This window comes from Chiroxiphia lanceolata, chromosome 10 (assembly GCF_009829145.1).
Source record: "Chiroxiphia lanceolata isolate bChiLan1 chromosome 10, bChiLan1.pri, whole genome shotgun sequence".
NCBI classification, from domain to species: domain Eukaryota; kingdom Metazoa; phylum Chordata; class Aves; order Passeriformes; family Pipridae; genus Chiroxiphia; species Chiroxiphia lanceolata.
The window spans coordinates 4,625,581-4,640,841 of NC_045646.1; the positions used below are offsets into that span (position 1 = coordinate 4,625,581).

Here is a 15,261-nt window from a genome sequence, read left to right on the forward strand (position 1 = left end):
TTGTCTGGATCAACATTTATTTTCTAATGTGTGTTTCTTGATAATACTATTGTGATTATCCCCCTTTTCTACACAACAACAGCAATTTGATTGAAAGCACATTTGAAAATAAAATACTGTGGCCTTTCACATTTAAAGGTATTTCCTTTCCAGTGTTGCCCAGCTGGATCACACACACCCCTTTTCTTTCTAGTAGGCTCAGGATGCTATGAAGCTTTGTTTCTCCTAACTGTGTCTTTATATATAAGAAGTGAAGAGGGATTAGAAAACTTTTAGAATGTTTTAAACTGAGTGAGTTATGTCTGTTCTCAGTTATGTTCTGGAGAAATGTCTGACACACATCCTTAAATCCCAGCCTCGAGAATATGCATTTCAGCCAGAGCTGGGCTAATCCCACCTTCTTTCCAGAAACATCCCACCTTGTTTCCAGCCAGCCTGCTGGAAGGCAGGAGGTGGTGTTTACACCCACATGAGCCATGGGTTCAGGTCACACGGTTAGAAATAACAGGTCACGAGCAAAGCAGTGTAAACAGCCCTGTTCCAACCTGAGCCAGCGTCTGCTTCAGCTGCTGGGCTGACTTTGCTGGGATCTCACCTGACTGTTGAGTTGAGTGTTCACAGCGGCTTCTGGGTGCAGCATCGAGCAGGAGGACATGAGAGGCTGGGAGTCGGTGACTCCCCCCTCCACAGGACAGTGCCGTGCTCAGCAGGCCCTCTGAGCTCCTCCAGTGTCTCTGTGGGGCAGGAGCCAGGTCACGGAGCCTCTGCAGTGACCTTGCCACAGGCACCCACCCTGCTCTGGGCACTGCTTTATTCCTGCCGTTCACTGTCAGCTCCCTCTGCTGTGCCTGTGTCCAAATTACCCAGGGAATTACCCTGGGACTGGGGATCAAAGACAAGCAGTGACAGTGCAGGGACACTGAGCTAGTGGGAACTACTGTAACTTCCCCACTGGGAAGAAGGGAAGCACAAAGTAACTCCAGCTGTTCCCTCCTCCTGGGTCTGCAGCAGTGCTCCTGCAGTGATATCCCACTCACGACCTGGGGGGCCCTGGTGCTTTCCACAGTCACAGAGCCGCTTCCCGCTCCTGAACTGAATACAAGGAGGCAAAACCGCAAGACACTACCCAAGTCTCAGGTCTACAGTTGTATCTACAGCCTGTAAAATTTAAGGACTGATGATCCACAGCCAGGATTTATTGCCCCTTTGCTGGGGAGGAGATCCTAACTTTTCAGCACAGCTACTTAGGCTGTGCCTCTGGGTAAAATTTGTCAGTATTGCTTGAGAATTGAGTGAAACACTTGAACACACTCAGCTACCTTAAATTAAATCTCATGCTTACACATTCTGCTGGTGTTCTGCCATGAAATTCCTCGGCTCCCATAGATTTCAGTGAAAGATAAGGACAGTGAACACCTCGGAAAATTCATCTTACCTCAAAGACTTGGTACCTGCGTGCATAGTACTTGGGTTAACTTCATCTTTATCAGCTGTTTGACTCTGGAGATGGAGGGTAGTGCTTTTCAGCGATGAAAAACAAGTTGAAGTGAGGCAGAAAAATCTGTGATAAATTAGTGTGGAGAGTGTTAATGGGGCCAAATGTCCTGAGTTTATTGAATTAGGGAAGTCAAACTAATTTTAAAATTAAGCCCAGAGAGTGGGAGACCAGATATCGTTGGCACAACAGGAAAGTCTTAATGGCTGTCATCTCAGCACATTAGGAAAACACTGTCAAAGCTCTTGCTGACAAGATGCTTTCTCAGGGATTATTAATTATATTGCATTATTAGCCAGGCATGGTATGAGAACATATTTTGCACGTTAACTAAAATGCAACAACCATTTAGCTAATAAGTCTTTTCAATTTTCTTAATGATTAGCGACTTAGTAAAACTGTAACAGTGAGAGGTAAAAAAATGGTTCAACAAGCTGTATCTCAAGAACAAGTTTTAACTGGAACTTGCATGTAGCAAGGACAGATAAAGTGTACAGTTCTAATTACTGGCCTGATGGGACAAGACATAAGTAAACATATCGACTCAAATGACCCCTTCCTGCGTTGTCATACGGTAAAAGTGCTCTTGTGATAGTTCAGCCCAGCTTGATCCTTCCACCACAGCCATAGGGAGGACAGAAGGTCAGCAGTGCCAAGATTTGCTCATCCTGTCCCAGGCTGGAAGGAGAAGACTCCCTTCCCGTCCACACAGCATCTGCTGCAAGGAAGCACAACCTGAAACTCTCTTTTCCTTAAGTGTTTCTGAACCCTCAGGCAGATCTTCTGGGAAGTTCAGGGATATAGCTATGGGTAATGTTAATGTTTCAGGGCTTTGTTAAACTAATTTATGTGCTGCAGTACAGTAATTGAATCAGGCCTTCTATTCTCATTCACCAGTGACATGAGAAAACAAGAACTGGCTGCTCAGTGTTGCTCAATAAATGGCCCTTCACTGCTGAGTTGCTGGCAGTCACTGGTGCCCTGCAGGCATTAGGACAAAGATTAGCAGAAGTTTAGCAAAATAGTTTTGGGCCACCTGTATGATGACTGGGAACCCAGCCTAGCTGGGTCCTCCCTCAGAGCCCTCTCCCCAAATGCTCCTTCTGACAGAGAGGCCCCAGCACCAAGTTTTAAGCTGCAGCAGCACCATGAAGCAGAGGTGCTTCACGGCAGGGTGAAGTGGGAGTGGGGACAGCTGGGGCCAGACACCAGCACACCTCCAGTGAGGGTTGATCCCAACACAGAGCCAGCTCACACCAGCTCCAGGTCTGCCTCCAACCCCAGTCTCACCTCTGTACCATCCATTTAAGGGGGTTTGGCTGAGGGCTTGCACAGCATTCACCACCCATGGAGCAGATGTGTCCTGCCAGGAAAATAGGTCCTGTCTGGCACTGGACACATGTCTGAGATGTACAGAAGGAAAAAACAACAGCACAGGCCAACACACACCATAGATGATGTTCACTGTCACTTTTATCTAACAGACATAGATAACATTACTGAAAGCAAGAACCCATCTCTTTTTTTTCCCCTTCTTTTACATTCAATCAGTTCTAATATTTAACTACCTGTAGTAAACACTGTGGAGAGTTTCTGAGCCTGCTGTGGCAGCTGGTCTCACCTGGGAGGACCTATTTGCAGCACACGGACAGAGGGTTCCACTCAGATCTGTGCCCCAGCTCTGCTGCTCTCTTCTTCACCCTAGCCTGGGCCCTGGTTCCCAGATCCCTGCATGCCCCATGTCAGACCTGGAATCCCCACTGCTGTAGCACATGACAGCACTGACCCAGTTCTTCTCTAGTTAAATCCCAGCAGTCACTCTGGGAGAGCCTTTGGTGCAATCTTACTGCTTCAGTGCACACACTGGGGCCAGACACTTCTCCCAGAGGACCTCATGGCTGCACTTCCAGTCACTTGGAAGGGACTAGAATCTGCTTTAGAGTCATAATACCAAGAAAGTAAAGTCTACAAAGGAAAAATGTTCAGGCACATAGAAAGGAGCATGAACATTCCCTAAAACCAAACCCACAGCAGCAGCATGATCCTCCTTGGCCCATCTGTTCTGTGTTTTCATTATGCTTGATCCTCTGTTACATTTTGGCCACTGCTTCACCATCAGTGTAGTGACCTCACAGCAACCCAGCAATGCTAGTGTTTCATCTCTAAATAAATAATGGGTTTCTATCCTGAGAAAGTTGCTAGAAAGTAACCTGGTATCACAACAAAGAACATGCAAATCTTAAAAGTCAAGCAAACAGAGAGGAGGCTTTTACAGTGGTTCCAAGATATGCCCCCAAAAAAGGAAGAAAAATCCATGGAGTTTGATTCTGTCACATAAAAATGTCTTACAAAGAAGCAAAAGGAGCACAAACAAGGCTATGGAAACAGCATGACCTCCTGCTTGCACTTCTTGGCTGCAGCACATCCAGCCAGCAAAATCCTAAGTGGTGCAAAGTGGGGGTCCCATCAGTGGGCACCTTCCAGTTAACCCTCCAGTACCCATTCCCTCTTTGGGTCATCATTAATTGTTACAGTATGGGCAGCCCAAGCCCTTGACTCAGGCTGGAGCCTGTGGGTCTGAGCATTATACAAAAGGAAGGGAAGGCAAGCTCAGAGGATGGGGAAGGAGGTGACCTGGCAGTAGTCACACCATGGGAGGGGTGGCAGCAGGACTTGTGTCTCCTCACCCTGGGGTCAGGAGCGCCCAGGCCCCTTGTGTGGTCAGTATTGTGCTTGTCTTGTGCTGCAGCAGGGAGAAGGGAGGGAGAAAAGGCTTCCTAGGAGGAAAGAGGGTGCTAAATAGTTTGGCTGAAACATAAGGAAAAAAATGCCCATCAGCCCAGCCACAGTTTCTAAGGTTCTCCTAAAAAATGTTGTGATTGGAAATCCTTACGAGATCAGACAGCATTTCCATAATGCACAGACAGCAAAGCAAGTGAGTTTCAGGTGGGATCCACCTTTTTCCTCTGCACAGGCACGAGTAAGGGGGAGTTCACCCGACCTGTTTTCCTTGGCACCCCATGCGATCAGTGCTGTGTGCTGGGGGCACAACTGCACTAGCAGTTGGCTTCTCAAGGCACCAAGTCACTCACGAGAAGGAAGCGGCAAGCATGGGACAAAAAGGTGAAAACGTGAGGCTGCAGCATCAGCCGACCCCTCTTTCCTTCACTCCAGCTGGGCCATGGCCCTGCTTGGCCATGTGGTAACATCACTGTCCTGCTGGGGTCTTACAGAAGGACATGGAGACACACAGATAACGTACTCCTCCCGTCCTTTCCCTGGCTCTTCCTGCAGTACAGTTGTACCAAGTGTCTCAGACCAAAATGCCAGGTTAGTACCTGGGAGGTGTGAACCACAGCAGCCAGAAGGAATGCAGTGGATGGGTCCTCCTGGTCTGCCAGCTGCAAGGTTTTTGTGAAATGAGACTTTTGCCCACAGTGCCTGAAGGAGGTCCATGCCCAGTCCCTCCTTTCTGGGTGGGTGGGATAGCTACGCCTCCTCAGTGGCTCGCAGGTCCTGCAGCTCAGTCATGGCTTTGGCCGAGAGCTTCTTGCGGCGGAACACAGCTGCGATCTCCTCAAAGGACTTCCCTTTTGTCTCTGGGACTTTGAAGTAGGCAAACAGAAAGAAGAGTAGGAGCAGGGCTGCGAAGATTGCAAACACGTACGGTCCACACAGATCCTGCAGTGGGGCAAGTGGGAACAGGGGATACCACCATGAGCACTGCGGGGATGGCTTCCCCTTCCTACCCTGGGGGACTGAGGTGCCCAGCAGGGCTTGGGGATGGAGATCTGGGAGGCACATCTCCATCCCGCTGGGTTGCTCTGGGAGCCAGCAGCGGGGTCACGTCAGCCATTTATTTGTATGGTTTGAGGGGTTTCTTACCGCTATGTACTGGAAGCACATTCCCACGATGAAGTTGCAGGCCCAGTTGCAGAAGCCGGCGACAGCGATGGCGGCAGGACGTGGGCCTTGGCTGAACAGCTCGGCCACAATAAACCAGGGGATGGGCCCAGGCCCGACTTCAAAGAAGATGACGAAGAGGAAGATCGCAACCATGCTGACATAGCTCATCCAGGCAAACTGGCTCTGCAAAAGGTTGGTGTTATAGTCCCAACACAACTCTCATTAATTATCACCAATTACTTTAATTAAGCTTCTTTTTCAGAAATTTCTTTCCATTCAGACAAGTGGGGACTGGACGTGAATAATTAAGGCTCTCAACTCTTGTGCCAGGTGCTGGCTGGGCGTGTGTTGCCAGTGTTGCTGCTTGCAGGAGTTCACAGCCATCAGCCCTGCTGTTCCTTTGAGCCTTCTCCGTGCCTGCAGCACGGCCAGGACAACAGAGAATGGTTCTGTCATTAATAACTAGGGTGTTCAGTAGAGGAGGTCACCCCTTATTTCGTTTTATAACCCAACAGGGGCTTGCTCCAGTGGTTTGGACTGACTTTGATGGCGTCTTCTCTTGTTTGCAAACAAGGGATTAAAAATGGAGAGAAATCCTTACCAGAAGCGCAAGTCCAACTGTCATGGCCACGGCACTTATTAACATGCCCATCAATCCAGCCAGGAACAGGGACCGCCTGCCCGCCTTCTCCACCAGAAAGACCTGTAGAAACACATGCAGCAGCTCAGTCTCCAGCACTGCTGCTCTCAGGATCAGGTCCATTAGCAATAACCAACCTGTTACCACTGCCACACTACGCTCCTGCTCTTTTAGCTCTTTTGATAGGGATTTATGTGCTGGTTTCCAAGTGTCAGAGGCTCTTAGGGAGTCACCTTGCCAAGGGCAAGGCAAAGCCACATACACTCAGAACTCATGAGTTTCCAAGCTCTCAGGACTTCTCACTTCTCCTACACATGTATTGCTGACTATGAACTTTTACTCTCTCTCTTTTTCTGTTTTTTTCCCCCAGGAAGAAAAAACTCACTAGCTCTGCATTAGTTTGAAATTGGCCTTCAAAATGTAGCATGATTCAGGTCACACCATTGCACCTTGCCTGTCCCAGGGCAGGGATAGTTTTGTAGCAGCAGGATTTTTCCTCCAATTGCTCTCAGACTCCTTTTGTTTCCCTGGCATCTACAAGTCTTAGTTTTCTCCTTCTCAGCTCCTCTTGGTGGACTCCAGTCATCTCACACAGCTTTTTTAAGTCTGTACCAGACACCTCACCCAGTGGGAAGGTGTAGGTACCTCCAGAGGACGGTGCAGATGGCCTGGCCTAACTGTGCATGAGCCTCTGAGGCTGCCCAGTCCTTCCCTTCTGCTCTGAAGGACACCTCTGGCTGGCAGCTCAACCTTTCCTGCCATTACAGCCGTGATTTATGCTTCTAGGAGACCATCTCCTTTACTGGAGGTGGTTCATCCTGCTGACTCGGGAAGTTGCAGAGAACGAGCCTCTGCGTTCCCTTCTCCCCCTGCCAAGGTCCACCCGCTGTCAGCACTTCTGCCTTTTGATCGGGGTCTGTCATTTATTGACAAAGGCAGGTAATTTTTAAGTTCTCACGGCCAAAAGAAGCAAAGAGCAAATGCCCCAGGCTGCGAGTACCAGAGCCTCAGAGTGGGGATGGAACTGCAGGAGACCCTCCGTGCTGGAGAAAGGCTTCTTCCAGCTGCAAACCTCCTAATTTCATTTCACAATAAAGATCACATTTTCTCCTCACTATGGGGCCTGTGATGGACTTCCTCTAAAGAAAGTTCACCCCAAGACCTCCTCTCTCATACATGCTGGAGTAAGAATGGTTTGTGTTGGAAGGGACCTTAAATACCATATTGTTCCAACACCCCTGCCATGGGCAGGGACACCTTCCACTGTTCCAGGTTGCTCCAAGCCTTGTCCAACCTGGTCTTGAACGCTTCATGGATGAGGCATCCACAGCTTCTCCAGGCAACCTGTTCCAGTGCCTCACCACCCTCACAGTCTATTTCTTTCTAATATCTAATCTAAACCTGCCCTCTGCCAGTTTAAAGTGATTCCCTCTTGTCTTAAATCTCTTGGAGCTGTATATTTCTCCCTTTCAGCCAGTCCTGCTTTGTTGGAGGTAAAAGTCCTTTTCTCCCTAAGTCTCTTGAGAGGTGTCAGGGAAATGGGCTTGGCATTTCCTGATCTTATATTAATGGCCACATTAAAAAACTAATTGCCTGCTGATAGGAACTGTGTTAATCCTCTCAGGAGAGAGACAAACGAAGAGAAAGTCTGTGGAAACAAACCCATCCCTTTATTGCTGCAGAGCACTGCCTAGGTAGGATGAGGATAGGTGCTGGATTACTGGATTACTGTGGAATAGCCTTTGGATATCACTCGTGCAGGTGCTATGTACATACACAGAACAGTTTGAAAGATAACAGGTAAAGGAGACTGTGAGCTGCTTGCTCCCCCATCACAGGCCCCAGCCCCTTTTGTTTTGGGGAAATTGCTGAGTTACCAGAGCTTCCCAGAGCACAGTGATGTATTTTCCACTCATAAGGCATTTTAGCAGTGCTGATGTCAGGCTCTGTGTCAAGGCTTAAATTTTCAAAAGAAACTTGCCCAGGGAATGATTTTTCCCTGTAAGGTGTTCAAGGTCAGCCCTGAAAACTGCAAATCCCAGCCTAAGCTCCAGGATAAAATCATGTTTCAAAGCCACATTGTAGCTTACGTGTCTTTGTAGTCTGTGTGGCAGAAGTATTTACTTACAGAGATAACAGTGAAGACTGTGTTCACCACTCCAACACCGATGGTTGCGTAAACTGGTTGGTCAACTCCAGCTCTCTCGAAAATGTTTGTAGAATAGTAAAAGATCTATCAAAATACATCAAGATGAAAGATTAGGCAACAGGGCTGGTGGAACTTTTTGTTCTCTTGAGAGAAAAGTTGCACTTGCTTGGCTGAGATGTGAAGTAATTTAATTATGATTAGTTTTTCAACTTTTAATAGCTTGTTATAGTAATTAAAGCTGAAAATTTCAAAGGAGCCGGAGGGAGTTAAAAATCCTGTTGAAATTCCCCTCCTGAGCTACTGCATTTGCACATTAAAACTGTTTTCTTCCATGTAGTCCATGTTTAATCTTGAAATCCAGCACTGAGCAATGAAGGAAAATATCTTAATATGACTGAGTTGTACATGAATTTTAAAATATTCTCACTGCATTGAAAGGACTCCCATTTCTTCCTTCTCTCCAAGAATAAGGTGATTCTTTCCTGGTAAAAGTTAAAGGCAGTAGGTAAATGGGTGCTGACCCTCAGCTGGGCTCCGTGACATCCTCATCCCAGTTCACCCCCACAAGGCTGGGCACCCCTGCATGCCACTCTGTCTTGGGATGCAGAAATGCTCCCAGAGTTTTGAAAGCTGGTGGAACAGAGGCCTCAAGTTTCACCAGACTTTCAAAAATATGATTTTTAGCAGATTTTGAAAAGGAGGCTCTATGCTTCTGGGTGCAGAATGGTGATTTCTGGTATCCCCAAGAGGTGATGCAAAAAACTGTTTAGTTACAAATAGCTAGAAAATAGTGATTCTGTGGTTTCTGGGGTGAGCACTTAGTCATTAAAGAGAGAAAACTGCTGATGAACTCACTTAGGTGGAGGGTCATGGGAGAGCTCAGCATGCCAGCTAGGTTTGTGCTGAACTCCCTCACACCCTTCTCCCCTCCTGCCCTCCCACAGCCAGCGTGGCAGTGAGATCCACCATCAGCACTGACAGTGGTGGCTGAGGAGCCCACTGCAGCCATGGGAAAGCCACCTTTCCCCCCTGCACGGCTCTGATGGAGCCAGACCTGCCTTTTCATGCTCAGCGTGGATTTCTTTAAAGACAGACATTTTGGGGAGACTCACCGCATTGATTCCTGAGAACTGCTGGGATATTTGCACCATCAGTGCCACGATGACAGCCTGCCTGTACTTGGAAGAGGTGAAAAGCTGTCTTATGGAGACTTTCTTTTCACTAGCAGCTTCTTGCTTTTCTTTTTCCATCTCTGCAATCTCTTTCATCGGGTCACAGTTTCCTCTAAGCCTTTTCAAATCTTATGAAAAAAAAAGAAAGATTGACATTTTATCTTCAGATAAGGCACAGAGTAAGGACAAGAATCTCTCTAGCTAGAACTCAGGGTAGGCCAACCACATGGACAGCCATGTCCTCTTGCTCTGAGGATTCCCATGGCACATCAAGGATCCAAAGTGTGTCTGCTTGGCCAGGGGCAGCAGCACATCAGTCCTGCAACAGCCCTCAGACACTATGCTCAAGCTTCATCTCTCAGCAGTGCTGCTTAGTCCCATGCAAACAGTTTTTGGTCCAGATCTGATTTGTACTTCAGCAGCTCAGAGGGTGGAATGGAGCAACCACACAGTTATATGTGAATCCTCAGCCTTTTTCCTTCTGTGTTTAATACTATGTACAGTATAAAAACAATTCTAGACAAGCCCAGAATGTGTCTTACTTCTTTTAGCTTCCTCCACCTTCCCCAGTTTGATGTAAAGGTATCGGGGGCTCTCGGGGCACAGCAGGAGCAGGAAGAACTGCAGCAGGGCAGCCACGCCAGACAGACCGAGGAGCAGGGGCCACATCTCATCATTGCCCAGGAGAAAGTCTAGTCCAAGGACCTGGAATAATTGAGGCATGTTTGAATGGATTGTTTTGCAGCCTAAGAAAAGAAAGTGATTTATCACTTTGGCATTTTGAAGTGACAACCTGGAAGTAAACTAGAAGCAAATACCAATTCTTTTTCTGGATGTATTTGTTCTTGGTACATTTATGTGCCCACCTGTTGCATAGCTGGAACTCCTACCATGGTATGGAAAAGCTGACTGGGACTTTGGGCTTCCTGCTTCTCTGATGTAGGAGAACCTGATTATTAGGGGTCTTGTGCTCAGGATCCAGCCTGATGCTGATTAGATGCTGAAAATAATTCCTCAGGGAAAGGAGAAATTGCAGAAGCATTTTTTATTTCTTGAGATGTCATCTTTGTTAAGACACCTCCGACTCAAGGCATGAGTTTAACCCCATTAGAGCAGATTGCTTCGTGCACTCCTTCAGTTCTGGGGTGGAATGGTGTGTGACACCCCAGCGTATCATTGGGGTCTCCCTAATCTCCAAACCACCCTCTCTGGACACGTGAGCTTTCCTTCTTACCTGGCTGATGAGGATCCCTGTGACAATGGCGAGCTGGTGCAGCGTCCCCAGCGCTCCCCGAAGGGCCGTGGGAGAGACCTCGCTGACGTACATGGGCACGAGTCCGGAGGAGAGCCCTGCATGGAACACACTCAGGTGTCACCTCCTCTAGACCACAGCTCAGAAACTAGCAGAAACCACTCCCCAAAGGGAAAAGAGGATGGAGCCTGTGTGCTGCAACCCACACCCCACCAAAGCCCTCGTGCCTGGCTGGGAACCACCTGCACCTTGGAAAGGTGCTGGGATATCCCTGCATAGGATATCCCAGAGCCCCAAACTGTGAAGCCTTTATACTTAAACACACACATAAGAGCACAGAGCAGAGATTGTCCACTGGGAGGAGGTATCACAGGGCAAAGAGCTTGCTTAAAACTTGCCTTAAAACCTCAGAGCAGAGTATTGTATTTGCATACCAGTAACAGGGGTAACGAGCCATTATTTCTAAGGTAATTCTACTGTAATTCCATATTATTTGCTGACTGTTGTATCCTCTCCTTGTACAGTGCCCCTGTGCTCTCTGCTAGACAGCACTGCTTCTAGAGAACCCGTTAACCAGCCTGGCTAATGATGTGCTGTTACAGCAGCCACCAGCAAGATCCAGCCTTGAGATAAAGAGGGGCTTGCTCCTTTCTAGCATATGTAAAACAAACCAGTTTCATGACAAAGCCAACCCAGATACTTCTGGGAAAGATCCTGGATCAAGAAGGACAGACAGAGGAAGAAGAAGAAACCTCCCACCTGTGAAACTCCTTCTGATTAAAAAAAGATTAAAAAATATAGGAAACCCTGAAGTGGAGCCTTGGAGCACCCGGCACCCTGCCTGACCCAGGCTGGACTCACCGCAGTACAGCCCCGTGACTGCTCTCCCGGCGATGATGAGGATGTGAGACGGCCCAAATTTCGCCAGCCCCATGAGGAGGTTCCCGGCGATGGAGAGGACGTTCACCACCAGCATGGCTTTCACCCTGCAAGGCAGCAGCACCACAGCTCCTTCTGGCACCTCACTCAGCCAGAGCAGCCGTTGAGACATGCAAGTGGAGCTATTAACTGACATAATCAGCACTACAGAGGGAAAAATGATTGTAAGCACTGCAGAATATAGTGCCCGGGTGCAATCAGAGTAGTTAAAATTATATTATAAATTACATTTTACATCCTGTGCAAACACTGTTCAGATGCCCTTCTCTCCCATTTGCCATGAAAAGAAAAGGGGGAATTCAGAAGTTAATCAAGGCTGCTCATCAGCTGCTGTCTGAAGTGCTAAAGTTGCAATAAAACACCTGATTTATAATTGAGGATTTTAATAAGCACGACCTCTATGATGGTTGGAACAGCATTTTGGAAGTTGGAAGGGTTTTTTTTTCCCCTTTTTTTCCTAAATTGGGGAAAATACTAGAAATTGTATTTCTACAGAGAGGGAACAGAAAGTCTCAGGCTGTGGCACAGAGTCACAGCGCACATGGAGTTCTCACCTGCCGAGCCGGTCGCCGATCCAGCCCACGGTGAAGGAGGAGACCATGCCACCGACGGCAAACACGGAGACAGAGAGGGACCAGTACATGGTGAGGATGTGTGAGGAGGTGGCCAGCTCCTCACTGGTGTCAGCCAGGGGTGCGAGTGTGCCCTTGGTACCAGCCTGGGGGTCTGTGCCATCCTCCCTGGAGGTGTTGGTGGCGTGTCCATCCAGGGGGATGATGCCCAGCACGCGCCCGTAGTGTGCCTCTATCACCTGGGACAGGTGAAGAGGGAGAACCCCATCAGCTCAAATCTATAACCACCCCAAGAGCTGTTTTGGGTTTTTTTTCTGCCCCAGGAAAATCTTTTCTTTGGAGGGTCTGCAGGAGTGAAATCATGGGGTCACCCCCAGCTCCCCAACACCCAGGGACCAGCGAGGAGGGGCCACATGGGCAGGCACAGAGCATCCCCTCCTCCCTGGGCTGAGGTGAGCGTGGTGTCAGCACCAGCAGAGAGCTGCAGTCCCCCGGCCTGGGCACAGGGACTGTGTTGCAGTGGGGATGGCTCCACGACTGCAGAGCCCTGCTCCTTTCCCTGGGGAAGTGACAGAGGGGGGGTCCTGGCCGTGTTCTCACCCCACTGACTTTGTGCTGTGGGAGAAAGCGCCTGGGAAAGGGACAGGGAAGGGACAGACGGGCCCTGAAGCCCTTGTCCCTTGGCTGTGCATGGCCTGGGGGGCTCAGCTTACCTTCTGGGGGGCATTAATGACACCCAGGCTGTAGCCGAACTGGAAGAAGCCCAACACTGCAGTGAAGACAGAGAGGACCAGCGTTCCCGTGAGGTGCTGGGGGAGGAAGCAGAGAACAGCCTCACCCTGTTGTCCTAACCCTGCCCAAATCTGGGGGGCTGCACCCCATCCCTGTCCCAGGGGACTCTGGTGCCCAGCTGGCCAGGACCATGGCATCCAGGGATGCTGCTGCAGAAGCACAGGTGGTTTGGCTTCAAAGGAGAAGGAAAGCCCCTGGAGACAGGCAAGATCAAGGCCCCCAGGGCAGAGTGCTGTTGCCCCACAATGAGCAGTCCAGCTCTCCCTGCTGCACTGCCCATCCTGGCCCTGGAGCTCACAGGAGCCAGAGCTCTGCCTGGTACAGCAGCACAGGCAGCAGCAGCGTGCCCTGTCCCATCCCCATCCTCATCCCCATCCCTGGAGCACAACAGCTGGGAAAAAAGTCACCAAAACTGTGGTTTTCAGCAGTGCTGTTTCAAGCATCGTTTCCTTCCATCACAGTTAAAGTTATCCAATGAGCCAACAGAGCTCTTAAAAATAAAAAACAACCCCTGACCCCTTTGCCCCTGTGCTCAGTACACAGAGATGAGAGAGCAATTAATTAAGGGAGGGGATTTTTTTTTTGGGTTGGTTTTGGTCTTGGCACAGAATTGCTCAGTGCTGGGCTCCTGCAGAAATCCCAGTGCAAAAATACCAGTGAGCCATGGTTACCTTCTCTGTCTGCATTTTGCTTTTCTCTTCCATCCTGCAGCTGTCCTCCCAGGAATGGTCCCTGTCCTGGGCTGTGGAGTGAGGTGAGGGCTTGGGCAGGGAAGGAGGGACAGCCGGGCTGGGAGGGAGGCAGGAAAAGTGGCTGATGCTCCGAGAGATGGGTCTATATGAGCTCTGGAGTTAATGAGAAACCCAAGCCTTCCATGTGTTACTTGGCCACTGCTCGGCTCAGGGCAGCCGCCACCAATCCCCGTGTCTGGGGACAGGCACGAAACAACAGGAGACCCACAAAGGCATAGAGTGGACCTGGGAAATTCAAATGATCCAGCTGCAGGGCTGGTTTGGGGCTGTCTCTCAGTTTAACAGCCGGGAATGTGACATGCCAGGGACTTGGGAACACGCTACAGCCTGTTTTGAGATGCTCAACACTTTCCTCGGCTTCTGTGCTGGTGTATGTGCCACATCACAAACCCCTTTCTGAATTAGGGAGAAGAAATCTCTCCAGCATGTGTTAGCAAAGCAGATAGAAAATGACTAAGTGTTTTATTTAGATAGCACTTAGCACCTGCCTTAAAATATATTTATGTGTGTGTATCACATACACAGCCAAACATATATAAACACAGATGTATAGAGGCCTCTCAGTGTATCCATACATAGACACCTGCACCCCCAGAGCCCCTCAGCACCCAGCTGTAGTGCCAGTACACACCTGTACGTGCAGCCTGAGTGGTCAGAGGAGACATCTGAATGTGCATGTGAACAACATAGTAAAATTACCCAGAATATTACCATAGCAGAGGTTTTCATTAAAAAACCCCGCAGCAGCCTGAACACTGAGCCTTTCAGCACCACCAGCTGATCCCTGCGCTGTCAAATATCGCTGGTTCTGTGAACTATGGCCCATGCTGCAAATACTCCCGCTGCTGCCAAATATCTTTGGCTTGGTTTTCATGAACTTTGCACATCTGCACAAGCTGGTCTGAGCTGGTCTCACTCTGGCTCAGGCTGTGCTGTCCTTGACATGGTCAGTGAGAGGAGCTGCAGGGCTGGGTAGATGGTGGCATCCGAAGGGATGTGCCAAAGTCTGAGTCAGACTGGAGGTGATTAATGCTGATTAAAACCATTACCTTCCAGACCAGCCCCTGATGGGTCCAGCAGCCAAGTTACAGCGACTCATTGGATGATGCTCTCAGCCATCCAGGCTTCACACAGGCACAAAATGTACTCTCTACAGAGGAAGAGCAAGAGATAAAAAAACAAAGATGAGTGTAAGACCACTAATCTTTGCACTGGGCTCCTCCAGTAAAGTAAAACTTTAACTGGAGGAGAAAAGTTCATTGCATTAAGCAGGTGTTGATTCCAGTCTCAGCACCTGCATTCCCCTCTTGGGCTGGCGTAGCTGTGAGGGGAAGGGCCCGAGGCTGAGCTTTTTAGTTTTCCCCAATATTTGTCCTTCCAGCTGAGATCTTTGCCCATGGTGTTTGTTTGCTCGCTGTGTGTGGATACTCAGGCATTTACAAGCACCATTTCTTTGCACTGCAGTTAAATGCCTCCACAATGGGGCTGTCAGGATTCGACAATTAACAGGCTTTTTAAGAAGCTTGAATCAGAAAACAAAAGAGAGCCCTGACCCAAGATCCCAAACGGAAACCCTTGGGCACTGTGAAATC

General features: G+C 49.0%; 1 protein-coding gene across 1 annotated transcript; it reads right to left on the reverse strand.

The window, feature by feature from the left end:
- Nucleotides 1-2,953: 2,953 nt before the first annotated feature.
- Nucleotides 2,954-13,747, reverse strand: SLC2A2 (solute carrier family 2 member 2). The gene is made up of 11 exons (XM_032697644.1): nucleotides 13,589-13,747; nucleotides 12,839-12,934; nucleotides 12,108-12,364; nucleotides 11,476-11,600; nucleotides 10,597-10,712; nucleotides 9,905-10,067; nucleotides 9,303-9,490; nucleotides 8,170-8,274; nucleotides 6,003-6,104; nucleotides 5,381-5,584; nucleotides 2,954-5,176 (listed from the first exon to the last, which is right to left on the reverse strand). The coding sequence occupies exons 1-11, from the start codon at nucleotides 13,619-13,621 to the stop codon at nucleotides 4,985-4,987; spliced, it is 1,581 nt and encodes a 526-aa protein (XP_032553535.1). The 5' UTR covers nucleotides 13,622-13,747; the 3' UTR covers nucleotides 2,954-4,984.
- Nucleotides 13,748-15,261: the final 1,514 nt, after the last annotated feature.

Excerpts from the sequence above, each read along its gene's own strand:
- SLC2A2 (XM_032697644.1), bottom strand. The coding sequence starts at position 13,621 with ATGGAAGAGAAAAGCAAAATGCAGACAGAGAAG. Across the intron at positions 12,935-13,588 it reads GCAAAATGCAGACAGAGAAG|CACCTCACGGGAACGCTGGT; the intron begins GTAACCATGGCT and ends TTCCTCCCCCAG. Across the intron at positions 10,713-11,475 it reads AGTCACGGGGCTGTACTGCG|GGCTCTCCTCCGGACTCGTG; the intron begins GTGAGTCCAGCC and ends TGTTCCATGCAG.